The sequence below is a fragment of the Myotis daubentonii genome, chromosome 11 (genome assembly GCF_963259705.1).
Source record: "Myotis daubentonii chromosome 11, mMyoDau2.1, whole genome shotgun sequence".
Taxonomy (NCBI): Eukaryota; Metazoa; Chordata; class Mammalia; order Chiroptera; family Vespertilionidae; genus Myotis; species Myotis daubentonii.
Genome location: NC_081850.1, coordinates 81,610,326 through 81,629,961, shown reverse-complemented (window position 1 = coordinate 81,629,961; position 19,636 = coordinate 81,610,326). Strand labels below are relative to the sequence as shown.

Here is a 19,636-nt window from a genome sequence, read left to right as displayed (position 1 = left end):
GACCAGCTCGGTCGGGCCGCCCACGTGTCAGACTCAGAGCGTGGCCTGTGCACCCGCCGCGTGGTTTCTCGGTTCACACTCTTTCGGAAAAACTAGCAATCGCTGCACAATACACGGAAGGTTCTGTGTATTTTGGCGAGGATTCCAGAGAACGGGCCGGGCGACGCTGAGCAGGTGTCCTGCGGTCATGCAGGTCACCTCAGCACCTCCTGCGGCCTTGCGGGGGCCCCTCTGCACCCCTTTGCGGTTTTAGGGGCTGTCGCCTTCCTCCTCATTTCTGAAGGCGCTGCCCTGGCTGCGCTGTGACATTTCTGTCCAATTCATTTAGACGTGAACGCTCCTCGTGAGGCAGAGCTGTGATGGCGATAGCTAGGTCTTCGCGTTCGATGGGAAAGTGCGACCAGGCTGCGCAGTGGGAAGGACGAGCGCAGCCGGGCGATCTTTCCATTCGACAGTGAAGCGTGCGAGGCGCCCCGTCCTCCCCGGGGGTGGCTGCAGGAGCCGCTTCCCACTCGCCACTGTCCCCCCAGGCAGGAGCCAACATCGACACCTGCTCGGAGGACCAGAGGACCCCGCTGATGGAGGCGGCCGAGAACAACCACCTGGACGCAGTGAAATACCTCATCAAGGCCGGGGCCCTCGTGGACCCCAAGGTGCGTGCACCGCTCAGAGCCCAGCAGGGACAGCTCCCTGCGAAGCGTCTCGGGAGCCGGAGCCTCGGCCCCCCCCCCCCCCCTCCCCGGGTCCCTGCGCCTGCAGCACCCAGAGCGGCTGTCAGGGCTGTGTGCAGGGCGGGGAGCTGCCTTCTACCTGCTGCAGTGAGCGGGGGAGAGAAAGAAAAGGGTCCAAGCTGGGAAGGAAGACGCAGAGCGATGCTACAGAGACCTGGTCTCGCCTGTAGAAACCGCCACTAGTCCAGGAGCGAGCAGTTAGAACGATGCGTGTGTGCAGGGCAGTCGCCTGATACAAAGTCAGTGCAGAGCCCTGGCCGGGCTCAGTGGTTAGAGCACCGACCCTGGAACTGAAGGGTCTCGGGTTCGATTCCCGGTTAAGGGCACGTAACTGGGTTTCAGGTTCGGTTTTCAACCCTGGTTGGAACACGTGCAGGAGGCGACCCATCGGTGTGTCTCCCACCCTCCCTCCCCAGCCCCCCCCACTCTCTAAAAAGCAATAGAACTATCCCCGGGTGAAGAGTAACAGCAGCAGAGCAGAGTCAGTGCAGACACAGGCCTGTGTGTCTCTTCGCACTTGTTGCTGGACCACCCAGAAAGGAAGTTCAGAAAGCGGTTCCATGTACAACAGCGGCCAGGAGCACGCCAGGCTTAGAACACTTCACCACGGAGGCGGGAGACTCGCTGAGAGCTGTCAGTGTCGTCGGGAGCTGGTTGGGCTGTGGGCAGAGCTGGGGTCCTGGCCTGTGACCTTGAGCAAGGCCCCCCCCCCCCAGGTTTCCCATTCCTAGCGCCTCCGCCCCCGCGTCAGGCGGCCTGCAGGTCCAGGTGTGTCTGGACCCGCGGCCTCTGTGTTGCAGGATGCAGAGGGCTCCACCTGCTTGCACCTGGCTGCCAAGAAAGGCCACTACGAGGTGGTTCAGTACCTGCTTTCAAATGGGCAGATGGACGTCAACTGCCAGGTGAGCCACACCGCCCGCCCCCGCCCCTCCCCTCCCCCGCTGCACCCCAGGTCCCCATGTGCAGGTCTCGCCGACGCTCTTGCTTCGTGCTCAGTGTCCAGGGCCCCTGGGACCAGAGGGAGGAGCAGACACCGTCCCTGCAGTGGCCGCCTCCAGCCGACCCTGGCCCTGGGCGGGGCTGGCCAGCAGCAGGGCTGCTCTTTTCTCCTGTGACTTGGTCGCGTGCATGGGCATGTTCAGGGGTTTGCGGGTCAGTCGGGACCAGTCCTGGCTCTGTCCTGCCCTCGCCAAGACACCTGGGGCAGTGCCCTGAGCTTCGGTTTCCTTGTCGGCATGGCACGACGGACGGCCTGCAGGCCGAGGGAGATCGCCCTCTGTGCCAGCGCTGGAATTTCGTTCTTTTGAAATTAGGATGATGGTGGCTGGACGCCCATGATCTGGGCCACTGAGTACAAGCACGTGGACTTGGTGAAGCTGCTGCTGTCCAAAGGCTCGGACATCAACATCCGGGACAACGTGAGTGTCCCCGCGGGGGTGGGGCGGCCCAGCTGGGAGGCCCGCCCTCGAGTCAGCCCGGTTCTGTGGTTATTATTTGTGTCAGCCAGTTGCTGGGACCAGGGAGCCCTGGGCATCGCCTGCACCTGGGCAGGTAGAGGTGCCGCCTTGGAGGGACAGAGGAGGGGTTGGCCGTGCCGTGGGGCGGGGCTGATGGAAGACACTGGACTGATGGTCAGTGTGTAGGGCAGGTGTGTCTGCCCAGGGAACGTGGCCGCGGTCAGAGCCCCCGCAGCGCCCTGCTCATGTGCTGGTGGAGTCGGGTGACAGCAGGCGGCGCTGAGTAACGTCCAGGACTTGAGGGACCCAGAGCCAGCGGGGTGGTGGGCAGTGGGCGGCCTGGCTGTGGCCCTGGCAGATGGGCGCCGTGGCTCCGTCCGCCTTCACAGGCGCCCGTTCTGCTCTTCCTTTTCTGAAGCTCACTGAGCCGAGCGGTGCGTGCGCTTGGAGCGAGATGGAGCGCCTTGTCTGAGGGCCTGGTGTCATGGAGAACACGTGGCTCCCGTCGGCTTGGGGTGTTGGATTGCGGCCCCGGTGGGACAGGCAGGAACTGGGATGGGCAGGGGCAGGGGACCCACATGGCGGCCCCACCGCGGGGCCTGGGCGCCCAGCCTCCTGCATGCAGTTCCCGTGGGACCGGGCTCACGTCGCCGGCCAGTGGAGCAGAGAGTGGTTCAGGGGCAGCAAAGAGTTTGTGCCTGAGCGGCAGCGCCCCCCCGTGGGCTGAGCTGTGATGCCCGCCACCTCGGGTTCCTGTGGGCTCAGGGCTGTCGAGTCCTGAGAGACTGCCGGGTCCTCACGGGACCTGTTTGCACAGCACAGAGGTCCCTGGTTTCCTTCCACAGGAAGCTGTTTCACAGAGGCTTTGTGAAGCACATTTTCACGCACCACACAGCCTGTCTTTCGGGTCTTACACAGCGCCCCCTGCCTGTGACTGATAGGCCTGTCCCCCCGAGTGCAGCTCAGATCAGGTCCCTGCAGGTGCTGTGCTGTGTCCTGGGCCATTTTGATATGAGAACAGTCCTTGGGGACCCATTCCCTCTCGGACCACGCCCTGCCCCCGCCCTCATGCCCCGCCGTCATGCCCTGCCCTGCAGGAGGAGAACATCTGCCTGCACTGGGCGGCCTTCTCGGGCTGCGTGGACATTGCCGAGATCCTGCTGGCCGCCAGGTGCGACCTGCACGCCGTGAACATCCACGGCGACTCGCCGCTGCACATCGCTGCCCGGGAGGACCGCTACGCCTGCGTCGTGTGAGTGCGTGCGAGGCTCCCGGGGAGTGCCTGGGTGTCCCAGGTCGGAGGTCAGTGGAGACAGCCTGGCTCCGGGGTCTCTGTGAAAAAGCCCCGAGTGCTAGGTCGCCCAAGGCCGAGGGGACAGCCTGTGGGGGGAGCCCTGTGGGGGCAGTGTCCCCTGGTGCTGGCCACTTGGAGCCCTTGGCTGCCCAAGGCCTATGTCCCCCAGCGCTCACTCTGGGCGCGACCCCATTCTCATCAGCAGGACCCGCCTGACCCGTGACCCCAGGTGACCTGTCTGCCCGGGCGTGAGGGAGCCCCTGCAGGGCTCGCACCCACGTGGGACGTGGCAGCAGCTCCGCACCGTGGCGTGCTGGGGGGAGGCCCTGGGCAGGGGGGGCTCACGGCATCCTGTGCCGCCCACGCCTGGCTCTGACCCAGGTTAGGCCTGGGGTCGCCGCCGGGCACGCGGCGTGGGGCCTGCTCATGCCGTCACGGTGCCTTCCCAGCGGTCAGGGAGCACTGAGCGGAGATGCCCAGAAACCCGACGCCCTCCCAGCGCCTCCCGCTCGCTCTCTGCGGGAGGGGAGCGTGGGAGAGGAGGGGGCTGCTCTGGGGAGTCCCCAGTCCTCCCAGCACCGTCCGCCAGCTCGTAAATGTCACGGCCAGCGGTGTGTCTCGTCTTCCTGTCTCTCAAACGCAGATCTGAATGTCCTGTTGGCCCACGTTTTTCCTTTCAGCCTCTTTCTCTCCCGGGACTCAGACGTCAACCTGAAGAACAAGGAGGGGGAGACGCCCCTGCAGTGCGCCAGCCTCCACTCACAGGTGTGGGACGCCCTGCAGATGAGCAAGGCACTGCGGGACTCGGCCCCGGACAGGCCCGTCCCCGTGGAGAAGACGGTGAGCAGGTGAGGCGCGTCCCGAGACCAGGGCCGTCCTGTCGCGTGCCATGGCGATGGGCGCGGGGTCTGTGAGGAGAGCCGCTCTCGGCGGCGGCCGTCTGTCCTCCTCAGTCCCCCCTGGGCCGCACCTGTCACAGCAAAAGTACCGCCTTTCCCCGGCAGAGACATCGCTCGCGGCTACGAGCGCATCCCCATCCCCTGCGTCAACGCCGTGGACGGCGAGCCCAGCCCCAGCAACTACAAGTACGTCTCCCAGAGCTGCGTGACGTCCCCCATGAACATCGACCGGAACATCACCCACCTGCAGGTCGGCGTCCTGGGCCAGGGCCTGCGGCGGGCGGCCGGGCGGCGGGGTTTCCCAGGAGGACCCTGCTCGGGGCTGCCTCTGCCAAGAGCTGAGCAGACATGGGTCCCCAGAAAACGCATCCACGTCCCGTGCTGGGTCCGGCCCCCAAAGCAGAGCCTAGCGTCCCCCGTGCGTGCTGGTTCCAGGCCCCGCGGGGCAAGAAGGGCCCGTGCAGCGAGCTGAGGTCCCGCCTCCGTGCTGTGCCCACAGCCTGTGCCCTGCAGGCGGAAGCCAGGCGTGTGCCTCAGGCAGGGCTCGTGCTCCGGCCTGGCCTTTCCCACGGAGTGTCTCCAGGGCAGCCGTACCCCCCCCCCCCCCCCGCCCCCCCAGCCCATGCCCATGCCCAGCCCCTTCCCCAGCCTCAGCGACTGGGCATTCTGCCCCGCCCTTCTTTCCAAGAGCCCACACTCCCTTGGTGCCTTGAGAACCAAGCCGCGAGGTCATGCCCTCCCCTCAGTGGGCGTGGCTTGCGGAAACTCCTGGCAGACCAAGCCCTCTGCACGGTGGGGGTTGTGGGCGGGAGGGAGCACCGAGCGTGACCCTGTCCCCCACCCCCCAGTACTGCGTCTGCATCGACGACTGCTCCTCCAGCAACTGCATGTGCGGCCAGCTCAGCATGCGCTGCTGGTACGACAAGGTGAGCACCCGGCGGCCCTGCTGTCAGCCTCCCTCCCTCCTCCAGGGCTGTTCCAAGCAGCTCAGGGGCAGGGGGCAGGGGGGCCGGGGTGGAGGGGCGGGGGGGAGCAGCAGGTGGGAGGCCAGGCCCTGGGGACGAGCCAGCATCCTTCCGCCGTGCGTGGTGGTGCCTGGAGGTGGGGGTGACCACGGGGGGCCCAGGTTCCCACCCCCTGCTCCCAGGGCCCGTTTGACCAGAGGCCTCCGTGGGCCAGTGCTCTGTGTGTAGAAGTGTGTTGCATCTGTGTTGGCTGGTCCTGACTGCGTGTCTGTCCCCAGGATGGCCGGCTGCTCCCTGAGTTCAACATGGCGGAGCCGCCCCTGCTGTTCGAGTGCAACCACGCCTGCGCCTGCTGGCGGAACTGCCGCAACCGCGTCGTGCAGAACGGCCTCCGGTGAGTGCGCTGCACCCGCCCCCGGGCCGCCCCGCAGCTGCCCTGGCGGCGTGAGACCGCTGGCGAGTCTGAGGCATCCTGTGTTGCGTGCACTTTGTACAGGGAGTGTTTGGGGCACATGTGCGTCTGAGCCCTTGTCCTCCGTCAGGGTCCACATGGGTGTACGTAACAAGGCTTGCTTCCTCTCGGCTCAGACGTGGCTCTGAGGCCGAGAGGACCAGACCGTCTTGGTCAGAAGAGCCCAAAGCAGCGCACAGGCCTGGCCCTGAACGGCCTCGCCTGCAGCTCCCACGGCTGCTGGGCGGGAGTGTCCCCAGCACCAGGCCCTGTTGCCGGCTCAGACTCCCCTGGGGCAAGACCTCCCCAGTCGCTCAGGGCCCACGGTCCGGGTGTGGCTGGCCCCAGACCCTGGCCAGGCTGGGGTCCTTTCCCCCGTGTCCCCTGGCTGCCCAGAGCCGGGCCCTGGGTTCTGGTCAGAACCCTCCCTGAGTGTCGAGGGGTGACCGGATGTCCCTCTGGGTCGGGAGGCTGAGTGCGAATTCCCAGCGTGTGGCTCCTCATTGTTGGCGACCTCAGAGCACTGTGCCCGCCCACGCTCCCGTCCCCTCGTGTGGCAGGGAGTCTCATCCGGGTGAGGACAGACGTCCCCCCCAGGGGGGGCTGGGAGTGTCCCCCACACCTGACCCGCAGCCCGGGCTGACCTGGTCACAGCCTGGGCTTGGGGCAGCGCTAGCCCCTCTGGTCCTCGTTGCGACCAGGGGTCGGGCCCGGGCTGTCCCCGTGGTACAGGTGACGGACCTGAGGCACAGAGGCCGTGTCGCCCCGGAGTCACTGCTCTGCCTGTCACGTTGTGAAGCGTTTCTGAAGGTGATGCCTGTCGTGGCCAGGAGCGGGGGCCCTGGCCGTGGCCGTGAGCACAGACCCTGTTTTGCAGGGCGAGGCTGCAGCTCTACCGCACCCAGAACATGGGCTGGGGCGTGCGGACCCTGCAGGACATCCCCGTGGGCACCTTCGTCTGCGAGTGAGTGAGGGCACGTCTGGGCGTGCTATGTGGGGTCAGGCCCGGGGGGCACCCGCTGGCGGACCTGCCGCTCCAGCGGGGCTGCCCCAGCACCAGCCCCGCATTGCCTCCTTCCCTCCCCTCCCCTCCCCTTCCTGCCTCGGGAGGCTGTGCCGTCCACATGGGGTGCCTTCCAGGGGGGTTTCTGGCTCCCTCCCTGCTCAGTAGAGGGTTTCGTGCCCCATCTCCTGCCACAGTGAAAGCCTGGCTCCGTGGCCGCAGTCTCCCCTGGCTGTGGTGGCGGCAGGTGACACGCTGTCCGTCCCGCAGGTACGTGGGCGAGCTCATCTCTGACTCGGAGGCCGATGTGCGGGAGGAAGATTCTTACCTTTTCGACCTTGACAACAAGGTACTGCGTCCCGAGGGCTGGCACAGAGCTCAGTGTGAATGCGCAGCGTGGGCGCATCTGCCCACCACCCAGCGCTGGCCTCCTGTGCTCAGGGCTGAGGGACCCTGACCCGGGGAGGGGAGCGAGCCTCGCCCCTGGACCCCAGCCTGTCATCCTGGGGGACAGCCCGCGCCTGCACAGCCACCGGGACAGTGACCTGCAGAGCAGTTGTGAGCTTTGTGCAAGGGGTGAGGGCCGTGTGAACGGGTGCGAGTCGTGAGCCGCGTGCCAGGGGTGAGGGCAGGCCGTGGGAATGGGTGCGAGTCCCCGTTGCTTCCTGGGACTGGGGAGAGGAGCTGGCTTGCCTGGCGTCCAGCCTGGTGCCAGGTCCCAGATGCTGCCGAGGCCCCCGCACCTCCATCTTGGTTCTCGTGTGGCCCCTCCTTCGTAAGGTGCCTGTTGGCTGCAGCGCTCAGGCAGGGATGGGGAAGTGGGGTCCTCTGCTCAGGGCCCATCAGGGCCAAGCTGCAGGAGCTGCCCCCCGACCCTCCCGGCTGTGATTGGGAGACACGCCGGCCCAGCGAGACGGGCTCCGGGCACCCAGCACCGCCTGGCGCTGTGACCGTGTGGGCCTGGGGAGCGCGTTGGCCGCAGAAGGTCTCTCCTGAGAACTCCCTGCTTCGTCCAGCTGCCACGGCAGCTCTAGGTCTTCAGCGGTTCTTGCGTTTCCAGACACTTGGTGACACCAGTGTTTGTCCTCCCTCGGTGGCCTGCTCGCCCCCTGGCGCTCCTCCAGCGGACAGGGTCCTCCCTCTGAGGGACAGGGTCCTCCTCGTCACGGCGTCCTCGTGCCGTCTGCTGTCGCCTCCCCCGCCCCTGCTCCCAGGGTGAGGTGCTGCCCAGAGGCGCCCTCACCTCACGCTCACGCGCTGCACCTGCCGGGTGGCCGTTCGCTGGTTCCTCCCCAGGTGACGGCATCTGGACTCGGTGCCAGTGGCTGGGAAGGCTGCCCTTCCCTGTGGCCCCATGGTGTGTCCGTGCATCCGGTGTCCGTGCACTAGCTCCCGGCATCCTGGTCTCGCCCTCTCCCCTGGGCTCTTGCCGGGTCTCACCCTCCCTTAGGGGTGGGGGGCAGCGTGGACCCTACAGACCAGGTGAGGTCATCAGGGGCGACCTCACCTCTTCTCTTTCCTGAACTTGTTTCAGTCTTCTTCACCCCCAGGCTGTTTTAGGGTTTTCTGTGGTGTGGTTTTTTGTTTGTTTTTTTATTTTTATTTTTTAATTTTACTGGTTTTTTACAGAGAGGAAGGGAGAGAGATAGAGAGTTAGAAACATCGATGAGAGAGAAACATCGATCAGCCGCCTCCTGCACACCCCCTACTGGGGATGTGCCCGCAACCAATGTACATGCCCTTGGCCGGAATCGAACCCGGGACCCTTCAGTCTGCAGGCCGACGCTCTATCCACTGAGCCAAACCGGCCAGGGCTGTGGTGTAGTTTTGGATATCTTTTGTTGGGGTTTTTTCCTTTTTCTTTTTAAATATATTTTTATTGATTTCAGAGAGGAAAGGAGAGAGAGAGAGAGAGAGAAAGAGAAAGAGAAACATCAATGATGAGAGAGAAGAGAGAATCATTGACTGGCTGCCTCCTGCACGCCCCCCACTGGGGATCGAGCCCGCAACCCAATATGCCCCGACGGGGAACTGAACCCAGGACCCTTCAGTACACAGGCCAACACTCTATCCACTGAGCCACACCAGCCAGGGTTCTTTTCTTTTTAGAGAGAGAGGAAGGGAGAGGGAGAGAAACATCGATTGGCTGCTCCTGCACACCCCCTACTAGGGATCGAGCCCGCAACCTGGGCATGTGCCCTGCCCGGGAATCAAACCAGCATCCTTTGGTGCAGGCGACCACGGCCGATCCAAGTGGGCACACCAGCTGGGCTGGGTTTTTCATTCAATAAGGTTTTGGCATTTAAGTGACTGGTTTTAGTTCTGTCACCGCCACAAGCAAGATGGTGGGACATCCCTGCCTCCGGCCCCTCAGCCAGGGCTGCTCGGTCTGGCGGGTGAGCTTTCCCTGCGGGAGTTCTGTGGCGTCAGAGCCGCCCCGCTGTCTGCGAGGCTTGGTCACTCCATGGCCGTGAGGGACCGCGGTGCACCCGCTTCCCGCTGGACTTGCTACCGCGTCTGTGGATGTGAGAGCTCCTTTCTCAGGCGCCTCCTGGGAGGGCTGCACCCGGTGCTGCATTTGCAGGCTGTTGTTAGGCTCCGGCCTCCTGCCCCTTCCCTCCGCGCCTGGAGCTGGGCGGTGTGGTCTGCGGGTCCTGCGTGCGTGCGCGTCACACGTGTCAGACTCTGCCCAGCCTCGGCCTCCTTGTCGCCCGAGAATAGAAAGTGGTTTTCTTGTCTCGCCTTCTGTCTGCTGCGGGGCCGTGGGAGGCTCTCTCTCCTTCCCCAGGTGCCGGCAGTGGGTGTGTGGCTCGAGCTGACTCAGGCTTGTGGGGTTGAGGTGCCTCGGGGTTCTCGTGGGTCTGGGTCTGGCCTGTTTCCTCCCTCTGACCTGTTTGCTGAGCCTCACATCTGTGCCCCTCTCTCCTGGCCGCCGTCGATTTGGGTGAATCTTGGAACCCAGTGGGGGTCGGTCTGCAGACCCTGTTTCTCTTCGGAACCGGCTCCGTCTCTGTGCTTCTGTCCTGGCTCCCAGTGTCAGCAGCGCGGACGACGGCGGGCACGGGTTTGGGGTCAGATCTGCCTTCCACGCAGGAGCCTCAGGAAGGTGGCCCTGTCCTCGCTCTGGCTCTGTCCACACGTGCTCTGGGCTCAGGGTCTAAGATTCTTCCGGAAGCGAGTTGCAGACCAGGCCGCTGGCTGGGTGGGCCGGGACGCCGCCTCTGTCCAGGCTTCTCCCTCCGTGTCCCTCCGTGTGGTGGGCCCTCTGCTCCGGCCCCAGTGACGCCGGCAGCCCCTGGGGTGGGTGCAGGCTCAGCTCCCACACGCTGGACCTTCCCAGAGAAAGTGCTGGCCCCGGGCCGTGTGGTTAGGCCAGGCCCTCTCGCCTGCCTTCCTCACAGTCCGCTCCTGTCCCTCCTCGTGTGCGGACTGGGGGGACCTCCGTCCTGTGGGGCAGCGGAGGCCATGGGATTCCTGCTTCCCGGTCGGTCGCCACCACCGCTCTGATGACTGAGCCTGCAGCTTCCCTCCCTCTGCCCCTCTGCCCCTCTGCCCCTCTGCCCACCCCACCTGCCCGGCTGTTCCATGTCTCCAGCCCCTCCCTCCTGGCCTCACCACGTGTGAGAAGCCGTGGCCCATGGTCTCCGCCTGCCTGACCCCCCAGCCCCCACGCTGACAGAATCAGAGCTGCAGGGAGAGTCTGGGGGGGCGGGTGCTCTCCCCCTGATGGAGCCCAGATGGTGGGGCTCCACTGGGCTCCTCAGTCCCAGGCCTGGCGCGGGGAGGGGGAGGGGGAGGAGGGGGGGGGGATGGCATGGGGGTGTCCCAGCAGCCCTGGGCCTCGCTGCCTCTGCTCTGGCTGCCTCTCCACCGGGCTGGTGCCCCACGCCCGCTCTCGCCCGCAGGACGGAGAGCTGTACTGCATCGACGCGCGCTTCTACGGGAACGTGAGCCGCTTCATCAACCACCATTGCGAGCCCAACCTGGTGCCCGTGCGGGTGTTCATGTCACACCAGGACCTGCGGTTCCCCAGGATCGCCTTCTTCAGCACCCGGCTCATCGAGGCCGGCGAGCAGCTGGGGTAGGGCGTGGGCTCTGTTCCCTGACGCAGACGCCGAGGCGGCTGTGCCCGGGCTCCTGCCTCAGCCTCTCTCTCCTCTCTCCCCAGGTTTGACTACGGGCAGCGCTTCTGGGACATCAAAGGCAAGCTGTTCAGCTGCCGCTGCGGGTCCCCCAAGTGCCGGCACTCCAGCGCGGCCCTGGCCCAGCGGCAGGCCAGCGCCCGGGAGGCCGCGGAGGACGGCCTGCCCGACACCAGCTCCTGCAGCGCCGGCTCCCGATGAGGCTCCGGTGGCGCTGGTCACGCTGCAACGGAGGGAGAGAGGGTGCCCTGGCGCCAAGGGCCTCCAGGCTGACGGCTGTGCAGGAGCCGCACTGTGCTGTGCGCTGGGGTCACTGGCAGAGCCTTGTTCTCTGGCGGTTGGTCGTTTCCACGATTCTCCTTTCCCCTCCTCCTCAAGGTCCCTCCCAGCTGTGGGCTGGTGAGCAGCGTCCTGCTGGTCCAGACTCCTCTGCAGGCACCTGCCGCCACCACCTCCTCACCCAGCTGCTCCGTTAGACCCACCCCTCAAGTCCTGGCCGCACAGACACTGCACAGGCCCGTCCCACCCGTCTGCGAGGTCGGGCAAGCGCCGTGGACTTCGGAGAAAGTGTTCGCTTTTTAAAGAAACTGCCCAGTCCATGCGTGCCCAGCCCTGTGTGTGAGCTGCCACGCCGCCCCTCCCGGGCACGGTGGTTCCCGCCCCGCCGCACGCCACCGCCCTTGTGTGGGTTGTTCAGCCACGTGCTCTGATGACGGATAAACTGATTTATTTTCTACCATCGCTGAACATTAGGACAACAAACAACACAACAGACAACGGTGCTGATCCTGGTGTGGTTCCCACTCACCATGTGAAAAATATCAACTGTACAAAGAACAAAGTGATTTTAGAATAAAACACAGGAAACTTTTTAAAGCGTTAGCCTTGTAGTGAATAAACTCGCCGCCGCCTTCTGTGTGGTGGCCTACAGGTCACCCTTTTCGTTGGCATATACTTTTTTAAAAACTGTAACTAGTGCAGTAACCGTGGGGTTTTTGTGCGACTCTAAAACATTCATACGCGTCATGTTTATTTTTTCTGTTAAATGTTTTTGACAGTTTTAAGAGCAGTCTTTTGGCTCAGACCATTTCTTGTTCTGTTTTCAATGAAATCAATAAAAGAAAAACTTTAAAGGAGGTTTTCATTACGAGACCCTGTTCCAGCTGGTTTTTCGGCACCTGCGCTTCCGCCGGCGCACGTGTTGGCATGTGTGCGTGTGCACGTGTCAGCGTGTGTGCGTGTGCACGTTAGCGGGGCAGCAGGTCCAGCACAGGCGCCGAGGGGAAACGAGAAACGTGGGAACGACAAACCGCACAGAAACACGGACGCGATGGCTGGCCGTGGCAGGTAAGTCCCCAGATTGGAGTCCGATCTGTGCGTGAACGTGATGCAGCTGCGGGAGCCTCCTGCCGGGCGGCCACCCTGTTCAGGGTCCACGCCTCTGCCCCGTGTCCCCGTGTCCGTGTTTTCCCAGGCGGGGCTGGCCTCCACCAGGGAGCCTGCGAGCTCAGCGGGAAGTGGCTGAGCTCACCTTTGGTCAGACTTTGCCGGCGTGGCTGTCGCCCACGCTGTCCTGGCGGCGAGGAGCCCGCGCAGGGCCTCCCCTGGGCCCTCGGTCACGTCACCCCAGGCGGGCGGCCCAGGCCCAGGGTGCGGGAGCGGCCACGGCCAAGTGTGCAGGTGTGACAGGTCCGACAGGTGATGTCCTCGTTCAGTTGAGACCTTTGGGGTGTTGGGTGGCCTGTCAGGTGAAGGGACCCCCAAGTAGGGGTCACGTTAGATTCCGAGCATTTTAAACAAGTCCCCGGGGCTTCCGTGTGTGACCTGGCCCAGGAGGCCGGCGGCCACACCTGAGGCAGCCGTGGACGATCCTAACCTGACGTGTGGGCAGAGTCCTCGGGGGTCTCTGCTCCAGCTGGGCACCCGCCCCTGGGGCGCAGGACAGGTGACCCCCCTCTGACCGGCCTCCCCCTCGGCAGCCACCCAGACGTGCCCGGAATGCGGCGGAGCCCGGGGTTGCCATGATTTCTGTGCCAGTCACACCGTTCAGTCCGAGTGCACACGGAGTCCACTCGCCCGGATGGTGCCGTGCGTGCGGGAAGGGCCTGCGTGGCCCGCGCTGCGTGTTGGGGGACTGCTCTGGTCGCGGAGAAGTTGGGGGAGCGGCCGTGATGGGCCGAGCAGGATGGAGAGACGCAGGGACCAGGGCGAGTGTGTAGCCGTGCTGGCTGGACAGGGCACAGCCCCCACCGGCGTGCAGGCCGAGCAGAGGGAGCCTCTGCACAGACCTCGCTTCCCGCCACGGCGTCCTCTGGTGGCAGCCCTGGATGTCGGGGTGCTGTGTGGGACGCAGCTGTCCAGGTACGGGGACGGCCTGTGGCAGCCGGGAGGGCCCTGTGGCCTGCAGTGCTGGTGCTGATGACCAAGCGGGGCGGTCGGAGCCCTGAGGACCCGCGAAGGGCAGTGCCGGTCACGTGTTCTCTGCTCCGACCGCTCGGCGGCCGGACGGAGCAGGACTGGGAGCAGAGGAGGCTGGCATGCTGATGCAGAGAGGGATGGGGGTGAATATCTTTGACATTATTGACATTTCTTATTCAAGATTTTTTTTACTGAGGTGAAATTCACGTAACAAAATTCACCATTTAACCATTTTAAAATGCACAGCACAGTGGCTTTTACTACACTCCCGCAGTTCGCAGTCATCACCAGCATCTCATCTCAAAAACTTCATCCCTCGGGAAATGCAGACGGGCCTTGTGAGTACGCACCGTCCTGCTGGACGACCATGACGTGGGGGAAAGGCGCCTCGGTGCTGTTGGCGGGAATGCAGACGGTGCAGCCCCCCTGGGAGACGATGGAGGGGCCTCAAAAGGGGCAACTAGCCCGGCCGGGACGGCTCCCTGGCTGAGCGTCGACCTAGGAACCAGGAAGTCACAGTCGATTCCCGGTCAGGGCACGGGCCCGGGTTGTGGGCTCGGTCCCCAGTGGGGAGCGTGCAGAAAGCAGCCCATCAGTGATTCTCTGTCATCATTGATGTCTCTCTCTCTCCCTCTCCCTTCCTCTCTGAAATCAATGCAAATATAATTTTAAAAAATGACCATTAGAATGACCTGTGACCCAGCAATCTCAGTTCAGCGGAGTTACTTGGAGGAAATGAAACCCGGGTCCAGGAGAGATGCCTGCAGCCCTGTGCTCACTGCGGCGTTCCTCACAGTCAAGACAAGGGAACCGCCCACGTGCCTGCCCGCACGCGAGTGACACCGGAGGCGTGGCACCTGGACTCGAGCCCGTGAGCACGGCCAGGGGAAAGGCGGGGTCCTGCCCTTCCGACCTGCGGATGGGCCTCGGGGCTTTGGCTGGGTGAGGTGCGTCCGACGGCAGGACCCGCTCACACTCTCACTCCTGCGTGGGCTCTAAAAGGACGGGACTCAGGAGCAGAGAGTAGAGGGTGGTCCTGGGCGGGGGCGGGGACAGGGGAGGTGCTGGGCAGAGGGGACAGACATCCAGCTACAGGATGATCGTCCTGAGCTGGTGACCATGGGTCATCCCGAGTCGTCAACTTGAAAGTCGCTAAGAGCAAGTGTGGAGCCGTCTCCCGGCAGAACAGGTGACCACGTGAGGGGATGAGGTGGTCGTTGTGCGATGTGCACGGAATACACGTCGCCCGGCCGGCGTGGCTCTGTGGTGGAGCGTCGACCTAGGAACCAGGAGGTCAGGGTTCGATTCCTGGTCAGGACACATGACCAGGTTGTGGGCTCACCCCAATGTGGGGCGTGCAGGAGGCAGCCGATCGATGGTTCTCTCTCCCTCTCCCTCCCTCTCTGAAATCAATAGAAACGTATTTTTAAAAAATTACACCACCTTACGTGGCCAAGCATGACCAAGAGCTGGTGCGGATACACAGTGCCAAGGCAGAGGTGGGCGGGGTCCGTGCGGGCGGTGGGCGGGGCCTGGAGGGGTTGGGGCGGTGGGAAGGCAGGTGCAGGTACCCAGCACAGCTGCCTGCCGACACCTCCACTTGTGCGGCGAATACAACATTCCTAACGTGCAATCCAGTGACAGCAGGCTCTTGCCACCTCTTCCCTGTCCCCGGACAGAGCCCGCCCACGGCTGCTTAGGAAAGAAACCGGGAGTGAGCAGTTTGGCCAGCCCTGCAGCAGGCGCTGTGCGTGCTGTCCCTTGTCCACACCCCTCTCCGATTCTCTTTCTCTCTGAGACACGCCTGTTGGTGGCTTCCCCACAGCCTGCACCCCCACTTCCCACCCAAGTGAACCCTGATTTTGGAGGGGGGGCAGTCCTGTCCTCTCTGCCATACTCACTCCCACCTTCTTGGAGCTCAGGGATGCCCAAAGAGGTTTAGGGAGCAATTTGCTGGGGGAGCCTCTTGCCAGAGGATATCAGACATTTATTTATTTTTTAAAAAATATTTTTATTGATTTCAGAGAGGAAGGTAGAGGGAGGGAGAGAGAGATAGAAACATCAATGATGAGAGAGAATCACCAGTCGGCTGCCTCCTGCACGCCCCCCACTGGGGATCGAGCCCCCAACCCGGAATGTGCCCTTGACCCAAATCAAACCTGGGACCCTTCAGTCCACAGGCTGAGGCTCTATCCATTGGGCAACACCGGCCAGGGCTAGACATTAATTTTATTTATTTATTTATTTAAATATATTTTATTGATTTTTTACAGAGAGGAAGGGAGAGGGATAGAGAGTTAGAAACATCGATGAGAGAGAAACATCGACCAGCTGCCTCCTGCACACCCCCTACTGGGGATGTGCCCACAACCAAGGTACATGCCCTTGACCGGAATCGAACCTGGGACCCTTTAGTCTGCAAGCCAACGCTCTATCCACTGAGCCACACCGACCAGGGCTAGACATTAATTTTAAAAGATGGCTGTCCTTTTCCTGCCCGCCTCTGCCTTCCTGTAGAGAAGGTGGTGTAGAGATAGGACACTCGTGCTGTGGCAGCCACATCTGGCCATGAGGCAGCACGTAGGAGTGACCCAGGCAGAGAGGAGAGATGGGGAGTCTGCACTCCTAAAATGGAATATTCATCACTTTTTATTTACTTTTAAAAATATATTTTTATTGATTTCAGAGAGGAAGGGAGAGGGAGAGAGAGAGAGAAACATCAACGAGAAGAGAGAATCATCGATTGGCTGCCTCCTGCACACCCCACACTGGGGATCGAGCCTGCAATCCGATCATGAACCCTGACCAGGATTCAAACCATGACCTCCTGGTTCATAGGTGTACGCTCAACCACTGAGCCATCAATTTTTTTTTAACATGTTTTCATTGATTTCAGAGAGGAAGGGAGAGGAGAGAGGGATAGAAACATCAATGATGAGAGAGAATCATTGATCACTGCCTCCTGCACACCCCATACTGGGGATCAAGGCCACAACCCGGGCCTGTGCCCTGACCAGAATTGAACCCAGGACCCCTTCAGTCTGCAGGCCAACCCTCTATCCACTGAGCCAAACGGGCTAGGGCTGGGCCATTGCTTTTTATTGAGGTTAAGACTGTTGTGTAAGCCACGGTAGCTGGGAATTGGGTAACTTACATCCGAATGCGTCCGAGGCGACAGGCAGCTGACCGTCTACCCCCCAGGCAGCGGCCAGGGCAGCCTTTTGGAAAGGACTTAGCAGACTGCTCTGCTCAGTTTCCTGCCACTTCACGCTCAGCACAGCAGGCAGAGCCCACGGCGTGGCACTCGGGGCCAGAGGTCCCCCCCCCACCCCGGCCTCTGCACAGCGCCCGGCCTCACTTCCCCACAAACCAGGGTCACTTCCTGAGTCCGCTGTGACTCCGCTAGAAAAGCCCCCCCCCCCTTCGGCCGCTGGTGTGGGTTCCGCTCTCCATTTGCTGTGACGGGGACAGTGTCTGACACGTGCCCGACCTCCCATGTCCCCGAGTCGCTCCTGCTCTGATCTGAACGTGCGGGTTGCGTGGAGTGGAGTGCGCACACCTGGCCCCCGTCAGCACGTGGGAACACAGCTGCTGCTTGTAGGAGAGCGTAGCCCCACCGCGGCCACGCCAGCCTCGGGCGAGCGTCTCAGGGGTGCTCAGTGGAGACGCTGGGCTGTGGGTGGACAGGTAGCACAGGACAGCCTCGGGCGGGCGTCTCGGGTGCTCAGTGAGATGCTGGGCGGTGGATGGACAGGTAGCACACGACAACCAGCCGCCCTTGAAATTGTTATTGAATGAGCAGCGTGGACCCAGGACCCAGGGTCCCCAGTCAGGGCACCTGCCCGGGTTGTGGGCTCGATCCCCAGAAGGGGGCGTGCAAGAGGCAGCCCAGTGACGTTCCTGTCATTGATGTTTCTCTCTCTCCCTCTCCTTTCTCCTCTCTCTCAAACACACACACACACACACACACACACACCAATAAAAACATATTTTAAAAAACTATTATTGAACGAATGGTGGAGGGACAGGCGCTCCGAGTGGAGCTCTGAGGCTGAAGCGATGGCATTGGCGGGAAGGTCTAGGATGTGACAGGGTGAGGGACCAGGCCGGGTTGTGCATCTGACCAGCGAGACCGGGAGTTGAAAGCATCGTCTGGATGTCGAAGACGCCGAAAGGATGGCGAGGCTGGGCCTGAGCCGCAGTCCTCCCGGAAGAGGCCGCTGGGGAGGGTGACGTGTGGGAAGAAACTGGGGACCAGGAGCCTGCGCCCCACCCCCCCCCGGGGGCTGGAGCGTTATGCGACCGGCGATGCCTCCTGGGGGAAGGAGGGGTCCTCTCGGCAGCTCAGCATGGCCGTCGAGGACTCCGGGCCCCGCCCAGCGCCCCGGCCACAGCTGCCCAGGTCAGCATCTGGCCAGCGCCCAGCGCGGCGCAAGGCCGGACGCACGGAGGGCGCACGCTCAGCGCGCCGCCCCGGCTTGGGGCGCAGCCACCGAGGACCCGAGGGCTGGCGGCGGACCCCGCGGCGGGGACAGGGCGGGGGCGGCCGGCTGGGGGCCGGCGGAATAAGGGCGGGCGGAGCGGCGTGGATTGGCCGGGCTCCGCCACGTGATCGGCCCCTTATAGGGCGTGGCGCGGGCGGCGGAGTCGGGTGCGGCGGCTGCCGGGCCGGGCGAGGTCCGGTGCTGGTCCGGCGGCTCCGTGACTGCTCCGCCTCGAGCGCCTGGCGCGCCCCGCGGTTTCCCTGCTGGGGCCGCCGGGCGGGGGATGCGCGCGGCGCCCGGGAGCCATGGTCCGCTTTGGGGACGAGCTCGGCGGCCGCTATGGGGGCACCGGCGGCGGGGAGCGGGCCCGGGGCGGCGGAGCCGGCGGCGCGGGCGGCCCGGGCCCTGGGGGGCTGCAGCCGGGCCAGCGGGTCCTCTACAAGCAATCGATCGCGCAGCGCGCGCGCACCATGGCGATGTACAACCCCATCCCGGTCAAGCAGAACTGCTTCACCGTCAACCGCTCGCTCTTCATCTTCAGCGAGGACAACGTCGTCCGCAAATACGCCAAGCGCATCACCGAGTGGCCATATCCTGTCGGGGGCTGGGCCGGGCCGGGCCGGGCGGGGGCTGCCCGCGGGCGCGGGCACAGGGGCCGGGCGCCGGGTCCGGCGTCCGCACCCCGCCGGGTGTGGGAGGGGCGGCCGGGCCGTGCCGGGCGGGTCGAGTGCGGCGCCCAGTGGCCATCTTTCCGGGGCCAGGAGGAGGGTGCGATCTGGGGAGAGGCACCCCGGGAGGACTCGGCGTGGAGGGGGCGGGGTGGGGCTGCGGGGCCCCTCTCCGCCCGCCGCGGGTGCGTGTGTGTGTGCGCGCGTGTGCGGTCGCGGTGGCGGCGGCGGCGGCAGGAGCGGAGTGGACGCTGGGCGGAGCCCCCTGCCCCGGGCACGTCCCTTCGCTCCCTGGTCCGGATGCCGAGCGCACGGCCAGCCTGGAGGGCACCGAGGGTGAACCCGCGTCTGTAGGTGCGAGCCCCGGTGGCCGCGGGTCGCGCGCGCCCGACAGCAGGTGCGGCGTGTGTGCGGGCAGAGCATGATCCCGGCGCTGCGCGTGCATGCGGGACTCTCGGGACAGGCATGTTCACGTGCCTGTGTCGGTACATGTGGCTACGTGTGTCGTTGGGCAGGAGCGCGCCTGCGCGGGGTCCCTCTCCAGCCGTAGCTGGGGGCGCACCTCCCCCTCCCTTCGGGGCGCGGAGCCGGATGGCGCTGTCCGCGGTGCTGACGGCCGCCGAGACGGGCCCAAAGGCTGGCCTCGCGGCAGCCCCCGAAGATACAGGCGGGAGGGAGTGGGGGGCACTGGAGGGACCACTCTCAGGCCCCCGGAGGCCGCTTGGCCGGCTGCTGCACTGCGAGCCGCCCGCCTCGCCGCCTCCCCTCCTGGCGCCTGCGGCCAGTCCTTAACCCACGCACTCCCTTCGAGTACATGATCCTGGCTACCATCATCGCCAACTGCATCGTGCTGGCCCTGGAGCAGCACCTCCCTGACGGCGACAAAACGCCCATGTCCGAGCGGCTGGTGAGTGCGGGCGCCCGGTCTGTAGGCAGGGGCAGGGCGCCTCTCCTTCCGCGGAGGCCCCTTCCGCAGGGTCAGGAGGAGGGAGCCGCCCGCGCAGCCCCCGATGGGGAGGGAGGGAGGGTGGCTGCCCCTGCACCCCAGTCCCCAGGCCTTGGGCTTCTTGATCTGAGAAACTGGCCCTCAGCCTGGGTGTGTGGTGGTTATTAAGGCTCAGGGT

At 64.4% G+C, this 19,636-nt stretch overlaps 2 protein-coding genes across 9 annotated transcripts in view; both read left to right on the top strand.

Moving 5' to 3' along the window:
* EHMT1 (euchromatic histone lysine methyltransferase 1) overlaps positions 1-12,094 on the top strand; it is a 73,769-nt gene extending 61,675 nt beyond the window's left edge. For all 7 annotated transcript variants that reach the window (XM_059658533.1, XM_059658534.1, XM_059658539.1 and 4 more), the window contains 12 exons: positions 531-653; positions 1,532-1,633; positions 2,045-2,149; positions 3,286-3,440; positions 4,163-4,330; positions 4,487-4,631; positions 5,230-5,307; positions 5,625-5,740; positions 6,675-6,761; positions 7,071-7,149; positions 10,706-10,881; positions 10,969-12,094. In XM_059658533.1, the coding sequence (XP_059514516.1) occupies positions 531-653; positions 1,532-1,633; positions 2,045-2,149; positions 3,286-3,440; positions 4,163-4,330; positions 4,487-4,631; positions 5,230-5,307; positions 5,625-5,740; positions 6,675-6,761; positions 7,071-7,149; positions 10,706-10,881; positions 10,969-11,143 (1,509 nt within the window). In that variant the 3' untranslated portion in view covers positions 11,144-12,094. The remainder of the gene's footprint in view (positions 1-530; positions 654-1,531; positions 1,634-2,044; positions 2,150-3,285; positions 3,441-4,162; positions 4,331-4,486; positions 4,632-5,229; positions 5,308-5,624; positions 5,741-6,674; positions 6,762-7,070; positions 7,150-10,705; positions 10,882-10,968) is intronic.
* A 5,929-nt stretch (positions 12,095-18,023) lies between these two features.
* CACNA1B (calcium voltage-gated channel subunit alpha1 B) overlaps positions 18,024-19,636 on the top strand; it is a 108,695-nt gene continuing 107,082 nt past the window's right edge. Inside the window, exons 1-2 of one of the 2 annotated variants that reach the window (XM_059658543.1) lie at positions 18,024-18,433; positions 19,314-19,419. In XM_059658543.1, coding sequence (XP_059514526.1) covers positions 18,150-18,433; positions 19,314-19,419 — 390 coding nt within the window. In that variant the 5' untranslated portion in view covers positions 18,024-18,149. Of the gene's footprint in view, positions 18,434-19,298; positions 19,420-19,636 lie in introns of those variants that run through there. The other variant, XM_059658542.1, reaches the window with a different exon arrangement.